General features: G+C 46.7%; 2 protein-coding genes across 3 annotated transcripts; one reads left to right on the top strand and one right to left on the bottom strand.

Moving 5' to 3' along the window:
* Positions 1-6,341: 6,341 nt before the first annotated feature.
* Positions 6,342-9,161, bottom strand: MBLAC1 (metallo-beta-lactamase domain containing 1). Its single transcript, XM_053462891.1, has 2 exons — positions 8,915-9,161; positions 6,342-7,363 (listed from the first exon to the last, which is right to left on the bottom strand). Exons 1-2 carry the CDS (start codon positions 8,921-8,923, stop codon positions 6,701-6,703), a joined length of 672 nt encoding a protein of 223 aa, XP_053318866.1. The 5' UTR covers positions 8,924-9,161; the 3' UTR covers positions 6,342-6,700.
* Positions 9,162-9,802: 641 nt separating this feature from the next.
* On the top strand, positions 9,803-17,644 carry TAF6 (TATA-box binding protein associated factor 6). 2 transcript variants are annotated; one of them, XM_053462875.1, is made up of 15 exons: positions 9,803-9,848; positions 11,708-11,881; positions 12,233-12,319; positions 12,592-12,745; positions 13,105-13,161; positions 13,261-13,377; positions 13,467-13,609; positions 13,696-13,773; positions 13,975-14,076; positions 14,602-14,784; positions 14,968-15,042; positions 15,135-15,260; positions 16,160-16,333; positions 16,619-16,795; positions 17,236-17,644. In XM_053462875.1, exons 2-15 carry the CDS (start codon positions 11,732-11,734, stop codon positions 17,458-17,460), a joined length of 1,848 nt encoding a protein of 615 aa, XP_053318850.1. In that variant the 5' UTR covers positions 9,803-9,848; positions 11,708-11,731; the 3' UTR covers positions 17,461-17,644. The 2 variants fall into 2 exon arrangements, with proteins under 2 accessions (XP_053318850.1, XP_053318849.1); XM_053462874.1 differs by having other exon boundaries at positions 16,592-16,795.
* The last annotated feature ends 667 nt before the right edge of the window (positions 17,645-18,311 follow it).

Below are 18,311 nucleotides of genomic sequence, written 5' to 3'. Positions count from 1 at the left end.
GTCAATATCATTGTTAAAGTTTAACTATTAAGTCAGGAGGAAAATATTTGGCGGCGTAATGTTTAATCTCCGATAAGATTATTGCGTTTCATGATGGGATCTTCGTTGAGCTAAAAACCTCAGCTGGTCTTCTGTCCACGTCTTTCGGAATTTCGACGAGGGGGGATTTAATCTTTGCCTCTTCTCTGTAGGGATTATTGATATAATAACGAGGCTCCACACCCATTCCTGGGAATATTCCAAATGAACTGACTTCTGAGACGTCTCGTAAATGAACCTTTGGCTGGCCACCAAAAATCTTCTACTTTAGTCTTTCCATAATGATGGCATCCAAATGGTCCAAATAACGGGACTTGACCATGACTGTTACGATTTTCACGTAGACGTGGTACCAGATAAGGTCCCCTTCTGCTTGCTTGCGTGTATACACCCAATTCCCACAATAGTAGGGTCTGTAGTAAGAGGGCAAAGCTCATCGTCACCCAAAGTAAGGTCCTTTACTTTTTCAGGGGCCTGTAGCAGTAGACTTGGTATTGTCCCAGAGTCTTGTGGCTTTTACCCCAATCTCACGAGGGGAATAGGTTGACTCTCATGGTCACATAGTCTCGATCTGGTTCCTCTGATTTAATGATATCTGAGCATCCCGATTGGTGCTTTCCACACAGCTATTTCACAGCTGAAATCCCTGCTTGAATACAGGTAACTTCTGACAACGGTTGTAGAGAACCATTAGGTTCTCTACAGAATGGCAATCTACTCCGTGCATCATATAATACCATGTTGTTACCAGTCCGCGTGTGACCTGGACCTCCAAACAATGTCTTCTCCAAACCATGCCTAGTATGCGGAAGGGAGAGAGAAAAGCTCGCATCTCACGTAAGGTGGTGTCTAACTTGCAAATATTTGTAGAAGATCGTTGTTATTGACATTGAACGTTTTCTCGCAGATCCTGAAATGAGGCTAGCGTGCCTCTTCCAGACATTGTTTACCTGCCCCCCCCCTCCACCCAACCAGAGATAGATTAAGGATCTCATACTCTCTTCTGATATTTTTTTCCTGGAAACCATTTGCCATTCTCTGAACTCCCTCCAATGTATCGATACCCTTCTGGGGATGGGGGTCTCCAAAACGGTCCCCAATACCCTAGATGAGGCCTGACCAGAGCCACCTCCCCCTCTTCCTGCTATTAATGCCTCTGGCCATACAACCCAGCACCCTGCTTGTTTTTGTCAGATGCTTTGTTGCATTCCCTACTCCCAAGTCAGTCTCTTCTTTCCTTTGACTGTTTAATCACAAAAAAAAAAATCAGCATAGAAACATTTAATGATAAAAGGCATAAAAGGCGAAGAGGCCTCAGCTCTTGTGAGCCTAAAATCCATTGGGCAATGTGACAACCAATCGGCACCTTGTTTTGTATCAGCTGACAATAAAGCATTCCCTGAAAAGTTCTAAATGACGTAAAATTTTAGAAGATTCACAAATTATTTCTGGGAAGGAAGGGTTCCGGCGCTCAGCAGGATCCCGATTTACGGATGCGCTCGTCCGTTATGGAATATGAATATGGCGGTGTTACATGAATCAATAACTAATAATAATAATTCCGCAGAGTAGGCCGAACCGCATCTATAACACAATAATATTAACACACGTTTCATACCAAGCCCGGGAAAGGCGGACATATCCGTACAAAGACTTTTTGGAGGGAAGGATAATGGTTTAGGAGACGCTCCCTTTATCTGTACGGGAAGTCGGGGCTATATTTAACTCCGCTGATAAATGAGGTAGATACAGGTAGCAATAAAGAGGAGGGGGGGGGTGCGCACCCTGACCCCTGATATCACCGACTGAGACAAATACTGGGACATCGTAATATGTCATGGATTCCATGATCCATTGATTTTCGGTGCAAATATTTAACAGAACTTTCCATTATACCGAAGAAAAATATCTATTAATATATGTAGAATATTGATTTTTTTTTGTCACGGTGATGTCAATGATGATTATAATGAATGATGAAATAAGTAAATTTTTTACCGAGATCGAATAAAGATTGGATTTCTTGTATTTAGCAATAATTTTTTCTAATTGGACGAGTGATTGCGCCGAACTTTTCATTAGCACACTAATACGCACGCTAATGCTGAAAGGTCCCATTAAATTTGCCTGCTGTCCCCCTTGCAAAATCACGGGGGGGGGGATTTGCCCCATTCCTCGCCCCCCCCCCCCGCATGTGATACTGCTGGTTAGCTTCAGCACTGGCTGAGCGAACACTGTGGTGGTGGGGGGGTCTTTCGAGACCACCATGTGCACATGTGGTGAAAATCGTTGGACCGTAGCGGAGGCGAGTGGTTGCAGAGCTGCAGCTGCTGCTTCAGATAAACAACAACCAGAAAAAGTGAATAAGAAATAGAAAGGAATATTAAGACCTCTAGAAAACAATAAACAAATGTGATGTAAATGGTGAAAAATCTACAAAGATAAAAAAACAAACTTCTTCTGCAGAAACGCCAGTGATGATAAGCAGAGTGTATTGCGCAATGGGGAACGCATCTTTTATAGAGTACTATGGAGGGAGGGGAGCAAGATGGCGGCTTAGTTTGGAGAGCCGTCTCAAGCCCAGCGTCACTGGATTGAAATTGTATCAGAGGAGACAGCCGGAAAAAGTCTCTGGATAATTTCAGTTGAGGAACCAGAAGGAGGACGCACCTTCTGTTGAGGCGGATGGTGATCCCGGGCCACCATCTTCCTGGCATGAATGGGAAACGCGCTCGTCGAGTGCAGATCACGGTGTGAGGGAACCGCTTACCTTAACAGCCATGAAGAGCTTCCCACTGGACAAGAAGGAATAAATATCCAACGAGTCGCAGCGGAATTATAGCGAGATATAGCGGGGCTCGGATCAAGGACTGACCACACCGAGACAAAGATCCCAAAGGGCCACAATGTCCTCGTCGGCCAAATATCGAGGAGCTGGGAGACCTCAAGAGGAAGGTAGCTGACACCGAAGACAGAACGTGGCGTAATAATCTCAGAACTCGGGGCATCTCGGAGGATCTGGCAAACCTGCTCCACGAAAGAGACGCCGCGATCGATCGGCTACATCATTCGCCTCGGTCTAAAGATGTGATTTTGCGCTTTTTTTCAATACAGAGAGGATAATGAAAGCAGGTCGAGCTTTTCCAGAACAGTTTCTTCCGGATCTACCAAGCAAACACTCGGTAAAAGAAAGGCTTTCGGAGGGATGCGCATGCTGGTCTGTGTACAAACACCACGTGTCTCCCTTCACACGCTCTACTCCGCTTTATTCTTGGTTTATTGTCTAAATGGATGATTTTTGTACCCGACCCTCCCTACCCCCTTTCTGAGATGTATGTGAGGGAATACATCAGAATTGAGGTTCTTTCATTTACTGACATAGACATAGGTTACTCCGGGCACATTACGTGTAGATTACCACGCGTGTGTGTGTGTTTTATTAGAAAACATAATTTAGGGAAGGAGGGAAGAGGGACGGGGAGAATAAATAAATAATCCAAATAAAATCGGGGAAAAAAAACGATAGATAGGAAGATCAAGACGGCTCGGGGGCTGTGAAAAGATGTGTGAAAACGCTTTAACCCTGCATATACTACACGCTTTCCTTCTATGGTGGGCTCTAAAAGGTTAGGGGGTCTGCATTCTCATCAGTAACAAAGTAGCATTTGATTTATCGAACGTTGAAACCGATCCCGAAGGCAGGAACACTCTTCTTCTTCTTCTTCATTCTACATCAAATGTGGCAAATACTTTAGACAATATATATTTGGGGTAAAAAAAAATCATCAGGAATACGTTAATGCTTATTTTGGAAAAGGTGAGCAAATTTCCCGGCGGGACGCTTTATAATCCATGGAGATCTCAACGTATTCACAGACCCTAACCTGGATTCCACCTCGGACCAGGCGATTATATAATCAGGCAGGCAAAGCCTCGCTTCGTTGGACTCCAATTGTCTCTTTGATGCATGGAAGGTCCTCCATCCTTCTGAAAAAGGCGATACTTTCCATCCAGCGGTAGTCACTCACACACCCGTAGAGATATGTTTTCCCATGATGCGGTGTCTTCTTCCATTGGCACAACTTCTTGGTCGGACCATACCTGAAAACCTTAACCACCAACGACAAATAGCCAATGGAACGGCCAATGGAAGGCCCATGAGACACTTACCGCCAGTCACAAACGTGGCCCTGATACAGAGAGATGGGTAAATGAATATTTTGATGATGATGTTGGCTCGGAGGTTGGAGCTTCTACTGTCTGGCTGGCCCACTAGGCGGCCCCGAGAGGGAAACGGACTTCACTACGACGTTTATTACTTAGAAACCTTGACCCAGATAAAGGAGACAGGAGATAAAAGCCGCTGTAGGATTTTGCGTAACCTGAAGAAGAAACGTTATTCTAGAGGAAACGGAGCAGGTAGGACGCTTGCTAAGAAACCCTCGAGCGAAGGTGAAGAAGTCGAAGATCCCATATCTTATCCTATCAGATGGCACAAAGGTCATGACTCCTCAAAGGATAGCAGATGAAAAGCTCTATCACCTTAACGATCGCTCCACAGCATAATATAGTCCAAATACAGGCCATTTTAAAAGCGGTCCAGTTGCCGCGTCTCTCGGATACGCAGAGGGACCGGCTGGTGGAGCCAGTTACCTTGATATATTTTTACTTGTAGTGGTAGGGCTAAGTGATACTTGTGCTTTTTTTTATATATATATTTATACTTTTTCCTCTGTTTGCAGCGCAGTACGGAATGAAATCCCTTTGGGGATCCCTCTTATACATTATGGATGCCAGTGATGTCACGGTGACATCACTCAGATCCTGCAGACAGGGTTTTCGAGGTAGGCTCGTGTCATACAGAAGGAGCCAGAGAGACGCGCATGGTCTGGACAGTTTAGAGTAGGACACGTTGAAGCAGGTAGCTGAGAAACAGAAACATAGAAAGTGACGGCAGATAAGAACCAGTAGGCCCATCCAGTCTGCCCAACCTCTGAGTACTTTCCTTTAGTACCTGCCCTTATCCTATATCTAGCTTGGCCTTATGCCTATCCCATGCTTGCTTAAGTGCCTTTACTGTATTAACATCTACCACTTCTGCTGGAAGGCTATTCCATGCGTCCACTACCCTTTCCGTAAAGTAATATTTTCTGATGTTACCATTAAACCTTTGCCCCTCTAGCTTATGCCTATGTCCTCTTGTTGTGGTAGTATTTCTCCTTTTAAATAAACTCTCTTCCTTTACCTTGTTTATTCCCTTTAAGTATTTAAATGTTTCTATCATATCGCCCCTGTCACGCCTTTCTTCCAGGCTATGCAGGTTAAGATCCTTTAACCTTTCCTGGTAAATTTCATCCAGTAATCCATGAAACATTTAGTAGCCCTTCTCTGAACTTTCTCCATCTCTATATCCTTCTGGAGATCCGGTCTCCAGTACTGTACACAATACTCCAAGTGAGGTCTCACCAGTGATCTGTACAGCGGCACGAGCTCTTCCCTCTCTCTACTGCTAATACCTCTCGCTATACAACCAAGCATTCTGCTAGCATTACCTGCTGCTCTACTGCATTGCCTGCCTACCTTTAAATCCTCAGAAATAATTACCCCTAAATCCCTTTCCTAGCTCGTTGAGGTTAGGTCTGTATCAAATATTCTATACTCTGCCCTTGGGTTTTTATGCCCCAGGTGCATTACTTTGCATTTATCCACATTAAATGCCAATTGCCACAGCTCTGACCATTTTTCCAGTTTACCTAGATCGCTCGCCATTTGGCAAACAGGAGGCAGTCAGGGCAGGGGCTACATGGCTGAGCACATACCGTACCTTTTTTCTGGACCCCCCCCATATACAAATTTAAAAAGCTCTCTGAAAACCTACAGATCATCCGGACTCAATCAACTCATCCTCATCCCCACCGTCCTCTCATAGTGTCTCACCCCCCCTCAACCACCGACTAGATTGTAAGCTCACAAGGGCAGAGTCCTCTTCTCCTTTTGTGATTTTAATTTATTCTTCTGACTGTAACAGCAGGTCAGACCCGTTCGGCCCCCGTCTAATCTACTCATTTTCCTAACATACAAACCTTAATCAGTCGTTGGTCTCGTTTTAGATTCAGGAGCCGTATGTCTATCCCATGCATGTTTAGTACCCTCACTGTATTACCCTCTACCACTTCTGCTGAGAGGCAATTCCAGTTATCAACCCATATTTTAGTATAATTGCATGTTCAGCAGATCACACCTGTGATTGTTCTGAACACCTACTATTACAAAAGGGGGCCGAAGACAGAAACCACAGCGTATAACCTTCGTCGGTGTTTATTTGTTCATCAGTTTTCCAAGCCTGTGTAGAGACAGATCATAACGTAGCACAGGGTCCTCATTCCCATCTCTGCTGTGAGGTAATGCCTGCGAAGCACTCCCAAAACGGATCAATCGTCTAAGAACACAGAGCCCCCCCGAGGCCTGGTGTTTGACACCCCTGCATACGACTGCATTCATTGAACCGGGAGATCTGGAGAATTTCCAGGGGAGTTGAACATTTTAGCTCCGCTATTCATTATGAAGGGCCAACCCAGAGAGCTTTTGCAAGAAGGGCTGAACCGGCCCCGTACAATGTATAGTTAAGAGTGATATGAAACTTTACGACCGAATCACCCAATCAGACGAGCCGATTATTACGCTTGGTCTCCTGCTCGCTCCGTATGACCTGGAAGGGTGGTCCATGCCCCGGAACAATGACATCCGCCACTTTCAGCAGCTCTCTCCGGCTCCTCTCCTGCGTCTCGGGGTTTTCACTCAGTTGGCGCCACGTGTCCTCGTCGCCTTCCCTTTCGAACAGGTCTCCAGCCACTGCCACCGTGCCCAGGGAGGTGCCAGGAACAAGGAGGGCTATATCGCTGCCCGTGTGGCCCGGCGTCGGCACCACTTTGAGTCCTTCGCCGCCCGGTAACAGGTACGGCTCCCCGCCACGGAAGTCATGGGGAACGTAGGATCCTTTGCGCCAGATGTCGTAGGACACCAGGATCTCGGCATTCGGGAAGAGGTTCAGGTTTCCCACGTGATCAGAGTGGCCGTGGGTGCAGACGACGTGGGTCACATCAGCGGGGGTGACGCCGCGGCGCTGCAGGGACTCAAGGAGGGAGTCGCGGGACCAGGGGCCGGCCGTGTCCACCAAAACGGTGAGCGGACCGAGCACAAGCGTAACGGAGCCGTCAGCCTGGAAGAGACCGTCCGCCACGTCCTTGCAGTAACCTTCCAACAGAACGTGGACCGTGTGAGGGACTCCAGGGATGTCCCGGGAGGAGAGAGGCGACGTGCGATACTGCGATGGGACGAGAAGAAAAGAAACTTACGTTTAACCAAAACATTATGTTTTTTAAGAATAATAGGGTAAGATGGCGGTGTTGTCAGGATATTGTAGGTGCGATATATTTGTTTGTAGAAGCCTATATACACCCACCAGGGCTGGACTAGGGTTGACCAGGCGATCTTGGAACTTTAAGGCCATTGGCTGGATACCCACAGCTGCACGTTAACCTGATTTGCCCCGGAACAGCAGCAAGTATGCTGCCCTAGCGGCCACTGTGCATGATGGCCAGTCTGTGCCCGATATCCACAATCTAGAAGCATGGTGTCCCCCTTAAAAACGGAAGGGCGGGGGGGGGGGGTGGTATTCTGCATCCCCAAGGAAGAAACATCTGCTGGCAAAACCGCCAGTCGTAAAAAAAGGATATAAAAACCGGCTGATAAATTCTTTAAAACGGCTAATTTTCTTTATGTCACTATTTCTGTTGATGAACCCTAATGGAAATAAGCACTGAAACATAGAATCTGCGGTAAAGAGTTAATCAGCCGTTGGTCTCATCTTAGATCCAAGGAGCCGCGTTTCAATTCCTTCACTGTACTGACCTCTACCACTTCTGCTGGGAGTCCGTTTCACTCATCTACCACTCTCTAGGCGAAGTAAAATGTAAAAAAGACATTTCTCCTTTGAAAGAAACATCTCTTGTGTACTTTGTAAATTCCCTTTATGTACTTAAATGTTTCCATCACATCCCCTCTCTCTATTCTTTCCTCCAAGCTTTAGAAAATTAAAACATACAAGGGGAGAATCGGGTTCAAGCAATATATCTGTGTGAAGGAGCCCGCCGGCCCACCCTGGCTTTCTGTCATTTATAAGGGCCGGGTGAGCAGCCTCGAAGCGCCGGGTCGCACAGATTTTATGGGGACCAGCGGCAAAGTGGTGCGAGAATTCATTTACTCGTTCATTTAATACTGGAGTTGGATGCAGAGTGATTTAATACGCGTCCTTCAGCAGCGGGGGCGGTCAGGGACGGTATTCTGCACTTTTAAAGAGATGACCAGAAAAGAAACGATCTAACTTTAACCCCCTTGAAGACTACTGACGGGCTAGGCACGTCACAGAGTTAAACGGGCGTTGAAAGCAATCTCTTTCACAGCACAGGCAAATAGGTAATTCCAGGCTTCACCCTTAGATTTGCACACGTATAAACACATCCAGGCACGGGGCCGCTGACGGACAGCACTCCATACATACCCGATCTGTGTCTGGAGCATGCAGCGTCTGGCTGTATATACCCGGCGGCGCGCTGCGCAAACATAAAGACGGAACCCGCAGCCTGTCGTGTCCAGCCGGCAGCCGCGTCTATGACGGTAGGCAGCCATAGGCCTTAAAGTGCCAGGGACCCCTCATTACCCCCAAACACATCCACCGCCGGGTACAGCTGCACACACAGATTGCCCCTGACTGTGCATGGGGTAGTAAAGCGCCCATAAACCCCCAAATACACTGCGTGCAGCCCTTTATGCAAATCGCACTGGATCTCATTCAGTTTCACGGACTATTTCTCACCTCCATCATCACACGTGCATCTTCAGCCACAGATCACGTGACACGTCCCCTCAATAATCCCGCCCCTCCGTAATACCCAGAGTCCGATTGGCCCAGTAGTAAACACCCATTAACCCATGCACTCCCGGAAAAGTATGTTATTTATAGCAGAAATTAAGTCCTACTAAGGAATATATACGGTACCCCGTTCACTGAAAACTACAACTCACATCATGCTCAGAAAAGGCAACAGTGTAAGGACTAAACATGTTAACATGAGCCCAGGAAACGTGGCAAAAATGTGACTGCAACTCTCATCACATTTGCCTGCTAGCCAGTTAAATACAGAAGCTATGCCTACTCTATGCTACAACTCCCACCACCCTTAGCCTCCCACTTCATGATTGTCGCCATGAAAATGACAGCGCCTATAACCTGGATGATTGACAGACTTCTTACACATCACTTCTTACCAAAGACACTATACAGACACATATATAATAAATGAGGGTCACAGATTATCCCCAAAACGACCTCAGACAGAAAAAAAGGCGCGCAGAGGAAATGAAACGCATGCGCGGTCTTGGAAAACACTTGGAACGCACAGGACACACTCCGATGACGTCAGCTGGTGCGACAGCCGCGATGGGCGTAACAAGCCAATGTGGGACGTTCACTTCCTAGGAGATGTTGCGTTCCACGAGAGGTCCTGAAAGAAACTAAATACATAGTTTTTAAACAAGTCGTGCATGTAAAAAATAAAACAAAATCAAATATCATGAAAGCATACATCAGTTTTTATTTCATTATTTTGTATTATTTTCCGGAATAGCTGGTTTGGGTCAATTGGCAATATTTCCGTTTCTATAACCCTATCAAGACGCTAGTTGAACCATTACCGGAAGTTTACCTGCCAACCGGAAGCAGTGCGGAGATCCTGTACAGGGGAGCTGAGGTTTGTAAAGATCATTATGCGGTGTTTTTAATGACTGTCACAGGATTTAATGTCGTGATATGTGTGGCGATATCTGAAAACCCAGGCCCCGAGCTCTGGCCGTTAGGGAATGTGTATCAGCATTTGGTATACATGTGTAGCTTGGGGGGAGAGAGAGAGGGGATGGGATAGAAGTATTTAACTATATAAAGGGGTTTATATATAGGTGGAAGTTTATTTCAAATGAGGAGAAATGTTACAAGAAGAGGCCAGAATCTAACGCTAGAGTCAGAGGTTTGAATGGGATGGAAGGAAGTTTTACTTTACTGAGAGGGTGATAGATAAGTAGAACAGCCTCCCAGCTGAAGTGGTAGAGGTTAATACAATTAGGGGATTTAAACATGCATGGGATAGACATACGGCTCCTGACTCTAAGACGAGACCAACGACTGATGAATGTTTGAGTCTTTACAGTGGGAGAACCGCGGGACTAGACGGGGGCCGAATGGGGCCGATCTGCCGGGAGATTGTATGTTTTCTAAAAGCATAGATGTGAATGATCAGTGTTTTTAACGCATGATGATGCGGCGTGAATGCGGTTTGGTTGCTCTCTGTGTGGCGCCCGGGTGATCTCTGTAATGAATGCATCGATCAGGGATCCGTAACAGTTTCAAGTTATTTGTCGCACGGCCACCTTACATAATCACACAAAAACCTTATTATTATGATATATTAATAAAAATAATAATAATAAAAACCTGATTTATAAAAGCAGCTTTTTTGTGTATAATTCTAAAATAAATGTGAATATAAATAAAGTAAAGGAGTATTTATCATCCCAAAGCATTTATATAATTATTTATTTATTATTTATATACATATAATTATATATATATATATATAATCTATTGTTACTATTTGGTTTTTATAGCACCATCATATTCTGTAGCGCTGTACAATAACTAAACAAAATATAACAGGTTGTGCGTTGCATAAAATCGGAGGAGGGCTCTGCCCCGACAAACTTACCCTCTAAGAGAGAGAAAAAAAATGTTAAAAATATACTAGAAAATATAAAACCACGTTCCATTTTAAATACATGCATCTACATATACAGCATATTTGGAAAGACTAGGATTTTATCGGCTAGATAAAGTATAATAGATTGCAAGCTTTCAAGGCCACTCGGGTCTCTTCTTCAGGCATATTTATCGTTTATAAGGAGAGACCCAGATCTATCGTATATCAGTTAATAAAGGAGTTATCCCGATCTGCGCTTTTACTTTCTAACCAAAGGTGAGATGGGGTTCCCTGGTAGTTAACCCCTTCACGACAATGCCCGTACATGTATGGGTTTACAATGCATTATCCGTTATCCTTAAGGGGTTATTGCTTCTAATATTCTGGCGTCTGTATGATATGGAGGGGCTGCTGCCTCCAATAATGCTTTCTGCGGCATAGAAAAGAGGGGTTTTTTTTCGCTTTCCATGAATCCTACGATTTACAGTTCAGAGGGAGCAGCCATCGCTATCTTCCTGTTACCAGAATCTCCATTATTAGTCCTCCCCGCTCAGTTTTCTCTCCCTTGTTGTTAAGGTAAAAATAATTTCTTGCTTTTACACCACATATCTCCAGCACAATCATGGTTATAAATAAATAATCTTCTTCTAGACATAATGCCTACATCAGGGGGGGCAAACATACGGCTATCCCGGATCTAACCGAGGGGTGACTGGGGTCTGAGAGTAGTAGATAAGTGAACCAGCCTCCCAGCAGAAGGGGTAGAGTGAGGGAATTGAAACATATGGCTCCTGGATCTAAACTGAGGCCAACAGAGAGGACTAGACTTTTTTTAGTGACCGTCTGTGGTTTTGTTCCAGGCTCTCTGTACGGTCTCTGCGGTCATGGCCGAGGGGAAGAAGATCGGAAACGCCGTCCTTCCCAGCGACTCCATGAAAGTGATCGCCGAGTCCATAGGAATTTCGCAGATCTCGGAAGAAACCTGCCAGCTTCTGGCTCAGGAAGTCAGCTTCAGGATCAAGGAGGTCACTCAGGTCAGAGGTCGCCGCAGGGCACGGGGTGGGATTTCCTTACATACACAGAACCCGCTTAAAAATTGGTTTATTACGGCAAGATCATTTTTGATCCATACCTCGCAGAGCATATATTTATATTAACCTTTACACAAGCACAAGTGCGGTTGTAGTAAAGAAGTGTCCTGAATTACCACACTCAATGCATGTGCCCTGAGAGCTCAACGATGGCCCCCCCTGGACAGGAAGTTTATAAATAGAGCCGGGAGGAAACTTTTGCTCGTTTTTGCATAGATCAAAAAGTAAGCGTACGAGAACCACGCCTCCTGCCTCTCTCCCCTTATTCCTGCCTCTCTCCCCTTCGCTCTCCAGGATGCCCTGAAGTTCATGCACGTGGGGAAGCGGCAGAAACTGACGCCGAGCGACATTGACTCGGCCCTTAAGATAAAGAACGTGGAGGTGAGAATGGGGGGAGGAGCCTCGCGAACGCCGTTAAATCATGGCTTGTAAAGTGGTAACCGGCGCCGGAGCTCGACGGAGAGGCGCAGCAGGGCACAGATAATATGTGGCTGAGCGTCTTGGGATTGGTCGTCCCACAAATACCACAGAGAGGTTAACCCGATCGTTCTGAGGTCACGCTGTACGATCCGGCCGGTGATACGCAGTCCTCCTCGTCTCAGACATGTTATATCACACGTGCTATGTAATAACCTCGCGTGTCCCGTCCGCAGCCTATATACGGCTTCCACGCCAAGGAATTCCTGCCCTTCCGGTATGCCAGCGGCGGGGGCCGGGAGCTGCACTTCTACGAGGAGAAGGAGGTGGATCTGAGTGACATCATCAGCACTCCGCTGCCACGTGTGCCCCTGGACGTCTCTCTGAAAGGTAAGTGAACCAAATAATATTATATATATACATGTATACCGCGTGCTGGCTGCTTCATTTATTCTGTGCCCACAGTGCCCGTCGTGCGGTTACATGCGTGGCACGGTGTGGCATCGTGCGTTCTACCGAGTAACACCTTTTACCTGTACAGGTGACGGCTGCACGATATTTACATGTCGTATATATATATATATGACTATATACCATGTCTATGGTCCGTCATCTGCGTATCTGTGGGTGCGCTTTAACCCTTTAACAACCCAGCATCTGCCTAACCTATTCAAGCAGGGATTTGAACTCATGTGCTCGCTCCGGACGCTCGGGTGGCCCCTTAATTCCAAATGGTTTCTCTTTCACAGCCCACTGGTTGAGTATTGAAGGGGTACAGCCAGCCATCCCGGAAAACCCACCCCCAGGTAATTGTGTGTTTGTTTTTTTTTGGATCTCCGTTGTGTTGTCTTCCCGCAGCTCGCTGTTTAGTAAATCAACCCCCACCCTTCTTGCTTGTCTTCCAGTCCCCAAAGAGCAGCAAAAGACGGAAGCGACGGAGCCGATGAAGGTGGTGAAGCCGGGGCAGCAGGAGGGCGTGCTGACGGGGAAAGGTCAGGGAGCGAACGCGGTGGATGGCAAAGGTCAGTATCTCGGTCTGCGCATGCGCAGGCTGCCGGTACCTTCGGGCGTTGGGCTGCTCTCTCACGCGTTTTGGCTTTCCCCACCCCAGGAAAGGAGAAGAAGTCCACCATTCTGGAGGGAGGTCCTCTGAAACTGAAGCCACGCAGCATCCACGAACTGTCCGTGGAGCAGCAGCTCTATTACAAGGAGATCACCGAGGCGTGCGTCGGGTCCTGCGAAGCCAAGAGAGCGGTACGGGAACGAGGTGTTTATCCGGAAGCTTCTGTACCCGTCCGCAGTGCGGCTCCCCGTTTATTCATCTGTCCTTTTTCATATAGGAAGCTTTGCAGAGCATCGCCACCGATCCTGGGTTATACCAAATGCTGCCGCGTTTCAGCACGTTCATATCTGAAGGGGTGAGCATCGCATCGTTACTTATTGCTTTATATAGCGCCGCCATATTCTGAAGTGCTGTACGACGGGTAAACCCCACAGAACAATTAGTATATAAGCTCTACGGACCCCCAAAAAGCCCAGCCTAAAGTTTGACCCCCTCCATTATGACCCTTTAAGTCCTGCCTGCTCCTTCTCCGCCTTACCTGTCTCCTGTCTTCCAGGTGCGCGTGAACGTCGTCCAGAACAACCTGGCTCTGCTCATCTATCTCATGAGGATGGTGAAAGCTCTGATGGACAATCCCACCCTCTACCTGGAGAAATACGTAAGTCTCCAGCGCATGCACAGACCCGATGGAACAGCATGCGAGTGTTAATTACAAGCGCGAAACTCAGGTCTGTGCGCGGTTGCATGTAAAACACGTGTTCCCGTTTGTGTGCAATCACGCAAATACATACACACGCCAGCACGACGGGGTAAGCCCGGTATAGTACACAGAGTATAGTGTAATGCGTGTATTTGACACTTAAGAATAATGCATATTAAATAAATAAATGAATAACCCTGAGCAGAGGCTGCCGCTCCCCGTCTCCACTACCATCTGGCGGTTTGTGCCAGCGGCATAGCTGACTATTGGTACGTGTATCACGTGTCAGGAGATGCGTTTGGCAAACGGCAGGGTGGTGGCGAAAGGGGCATACGGGGCAATTCTGAACGCGTTTGCCGTTTAAAAGGGCCTGTCGGCTGTCCTCCGCGTTCCGTTCTCTCGGGCCGGCCACGCGTTACGAGTTCGATGAGTATCAGCGCGTTGGCCTTGACTGACCGTTCCGTGTTTTTCCGTCCCGTCCAGCTCCACGAGCTGATCCCCGCCGTGATGACCTGCATCGTGAGCCGCCAGCTGTGCCTGCGGCCGGACGTGGACAACCACTGGGCCCTCCGAGACTTCGCGGCGCGGCTCATCGCGCAGATCTGCAAGAACTTCAGCACCACCACCAACAACATCCAGTCCAGGATAACCAAGACCTTCACTAAGGTAGGACACTCGGCTGCGGGGGGGCGACACCATGCGCAGACCGATCTACGGCATTAAAGTATAGCATTCCATAGAAATTGTCTGGAATTATTGGTACAGAAACATGGAGTTTGACGGCAGATAAGAACAGTTTGGGTCTATGTAAGCCTCACGTCTTTTATTCTGTGCACCTCTCTCCCCTAGACTTGGGTGGACGACCGCACTCCGTGGACCACGCGTTACGGATCCATCGCCGGCCTCGCAGAGCTGGGACCGGATGTGAGTTTCAGCCACCGACCGATCACCTATCCCGAGCAATGGCGCTTAACGGCGCTTCATCCCGCTTACCAACCCTTTATGTCTCCCCTCAGGTGATCAAAACGCTGATCGTGCCCCGGCTGGCGGCGGAGGGAGAGCGGCTGCGCTCCGTGCTCGAGGGTCCCGTCATATCCAACATCGATAAGATCGGAGCGGACCACGTGCAGAGCCTGCTGCTGGTAACGTCCTCATCGTGTGTGCTCTGACGTGTCCGTAACGGCTTCAGAGCTGGAACATGCGCCGGTATACACGGGTACCGCGTGTGCGTTGGTACACGGAGAAGGGTTTCTGTAATATATATATAATGTGTGTATATATATATAATGTGTGTGTGTGTGTATATATATATATATTATATATATGTTCCTCACCGTTAAGTTATATTAAGTACGGGCTACAGTTTGGTTCGATGAATTTAGTTATTCTGATGCCCCTGTGGCATTAGGAGTTTTTCCCTTTAAAAACTGACTTTTTACACAAAAAAGAAGCTTCTGGATTTTGTTTTTAAATAAATGTTGAGGGTTGAGCTTCCTTGTAACGCTGGCACGGCCTGCGGTAGGAAACTCGCCCCCTCGCTTTGTTTTAAAAGCCAATAATAAAGCCTGAAACGATAAAACTGCCACAAACGGTAATCTCTAAGGTAGAAAATATTTTATTTTTACTTTTATTACCGTTTATTTATTAAGTTCCAGCTGCCGCGCCGTGTAATGTGAAGATGGGGGGGCGGCTAACGCATATATAACAAATATACATTTCCACGCGCAGATACAGCACGTATCAGAGTGTCCCGTGAGCTTACAATCTACCCTTATGGGAGTTCCTGGCCAGAATAGTGGGCTTGTGAGGGCCCCGGCTCATGAGCTTACAATCTAAAGGAATAGCGTGGTGGCTTTCAAAAAAAATCTACAATGGGGGAAAGAGATTGGGTCTTGAAATGAAGGGATAATGAACACCCAATAAAAACATGGGGGTCCGGTAATCAGGGACACGGGGGGCTTACCTGTACCCCAGAATATTAAATACAGTATGCACCAAATTCTGTGTTTTAAATAAAAAGCCATTTTTCTGTGTGTTGCAGAAACACGCCGCGCCCGTCCTGGTGAAGCTCCGCTCGCCCCCCGATTCCCCGGAAGCGTACCGCACGGATTATGGTTTCCTGGGGCCCACGCTGTGCACGCACGTGATGAAGGCGAGGGCCCAGAGCGCGCTGCAGGGGCCCCAGGTCAACAGGACCACGCTGACCGTGACGCAGGTAAACGGCCAATCGGAGGCGGTCAGAAGGGTCACGAGCATAGAGCGCTACGCACATGGGGGGGGGGACGATGGGGGGTCCCTTAAAATACTAAATATGTCACGATATAAAAAGTTGTTTCTTTATCATGTATAATAATTCCGTGCCCTGCTGGTAATTTGTTTCACCTTAACGAGTCTCCGTGACCCCATGCGGTTTTTGTTTTCTTTTCTTACCACCTCTACCGGTCTCCCATCCCTTTCTGTCATCCTTTCTCAGCCTCGCCCCACTCTCACCCTCTCGCAGCCGCTTTCAGGATCCATTACCCCCACGCCTCGCCCGTCCGGTATCATCAAGGTACCCGGCTCCCTCACCCTGCCGGTCCAGACCCTGGTGAGCGCTCGCCCGTCGACCCCCACGCAGCCTTCCCCTCCACCCACCAAGTACATCGTGGTGTCGTCGGCCGGAAGCACCGGCACCCAGGTGAGAAGTGACCCTTTTCTGTCTGTCTTTTACTGCATTTCGTAGGTTTTCGTGGTTCGACTTCACTATTCATTATGAAGGGCCGGCACTGGCTAGTTCCACCAGCAAGGAGGGCAGAGCTGGCCCTGTATAACGCATGGCTCAATCCCTCCGATCAACTTATACATGGTACAGGGCCTGCTGACGAAGCACACCGAGGTTGGGCCTTCATAATGTATGGCGATGTAAAGGAGCCAAAGCACAACCCTCCCTTTAGTGAATAGACTAACATTTTTGGACATTTACCGTATCATTGTACAGCGCTGCGTAATATGGCGGCGCTATATCAAACTAATAATAATAATAGTATCGTATATATATATATATATTTTATTCTCCGTATAGATATCGGACACGGTCTCTTTCTCTCGCTCACGCTTATTCCCCCCCCCCTTTTACAGGTGTTTACTACTTCCAGCGGTCCTTCCCCGTCCACTTCTTGCCCCCCCGGGGTGCAGCCCATCGTGAAGCTTGTGTCCGGGGGTCAAAGCTCTGGCGTGGCGGGCTCGGCAAGCGGTGCTGCCGGCGGGATGCAGAAATACATCGTCGTCTCGCTGCCCCCTGCTGGAGAAAGCAAGACCCCGCAGCCTTCCCCTCCCCCGACGTCGGAGAACTCTGCCTTATGACAGACGTAGCGTGTGTTTGTGCGAGGATCTGGTATGTGTGTGCGATACCGTGATGGGTTATGAGTCTGTAGCTGTGTGTGCGTTCACTTTTTTTTCTCATTTCCATGATTTTCATTTATTTTATGTAAAGAAATACTCGTTTTGCTAATAAAACAACCGAAATAATATAAGCGCGCATCCTTCCATTAATCCTTCAGCCAAGTCCCTCCATCGTGCGGAACGATACCATAGCGACAACGTACTGGAACATAAAGCGTTTCCACTGATTCCCGATGCATTTTCTTTAAGAAAGCAGCTGGCAGCGTGGAAGTCGCCGGCTGCTTTCTCTGGGTGATCGGCGCTGCTCCTCAGTGCCGCTGCGTCTGCTTTCTTAATGTTGTTTAAAATAATAATAAATAAAAATATAAGTAATAATAAAAATTTAGCTCTTAGAACACAATTTATATATATATATATATATATTTTTTTTATATCCGTCTATATTATATATTTATATAATATTATATATATTAGATTTATATTATATATATTAGATTTATATATTATATATATATATATATAGATATATAGATAGATATTATAGAGATATATATATATATATATATATATATAAATATAAGTAATAATAAAAATTTCGCTCTTAGAACACAATTTATATATATATATATATATATTTTTTTTTTATATCCGTCTATTTATATTATATATTTATATAATATTATATATATTAGATTTATAGATATATATAGATATTATATATACATTATATATATATATAAATGAAATGAAATTTCACGGTATATACCGTATAACACCAAGCAACTTGGTTAAAAAATATATGGAAAAATACA

The sequence above is a fragment of the Spea bombifrons genome, chromosome 4 (assembly GCF_027358695.1).
Source record: "Spea bombifrons isolate aSpeBom1 chromosome 4, aSpeBom1.2.pri, whole genome shotgun sequence".
NCBI classification, from domain to species: Eukaryota; Metazoa; Chordata; class Amphibia; order Anura; family Pelobatidae; genus Spea; species Spea bombifrons.
Note: the sequence above shows the minus strand (reverse complement) of the source record. Positions and strands in the feature narration are given on the sequence as shown.

Coding starts and splice junctions, on each gene's coding strand:
- TAF6 (XM_053462874.1), top strand. CDS start 11,732: ATGGCCGAGGGGAAGAAGATCGGAAACGCCGTCCTTCCCAGCGACTCC. Junction 15,261..16,159: donor ACGTGCAGAGCCTGCTGCTG/GTAACGTCCTCA, acceptor TGTGTGTTGCAG/AAACACGCCGCGCCCGTCCT. Junction 16,334..16,591: donor CCACGCTGACCGTGACGCAG/GTAAACGGCCAA, acceptor ATCCTTTCTCAG/CCTCGCCCCACTCTCACCCT.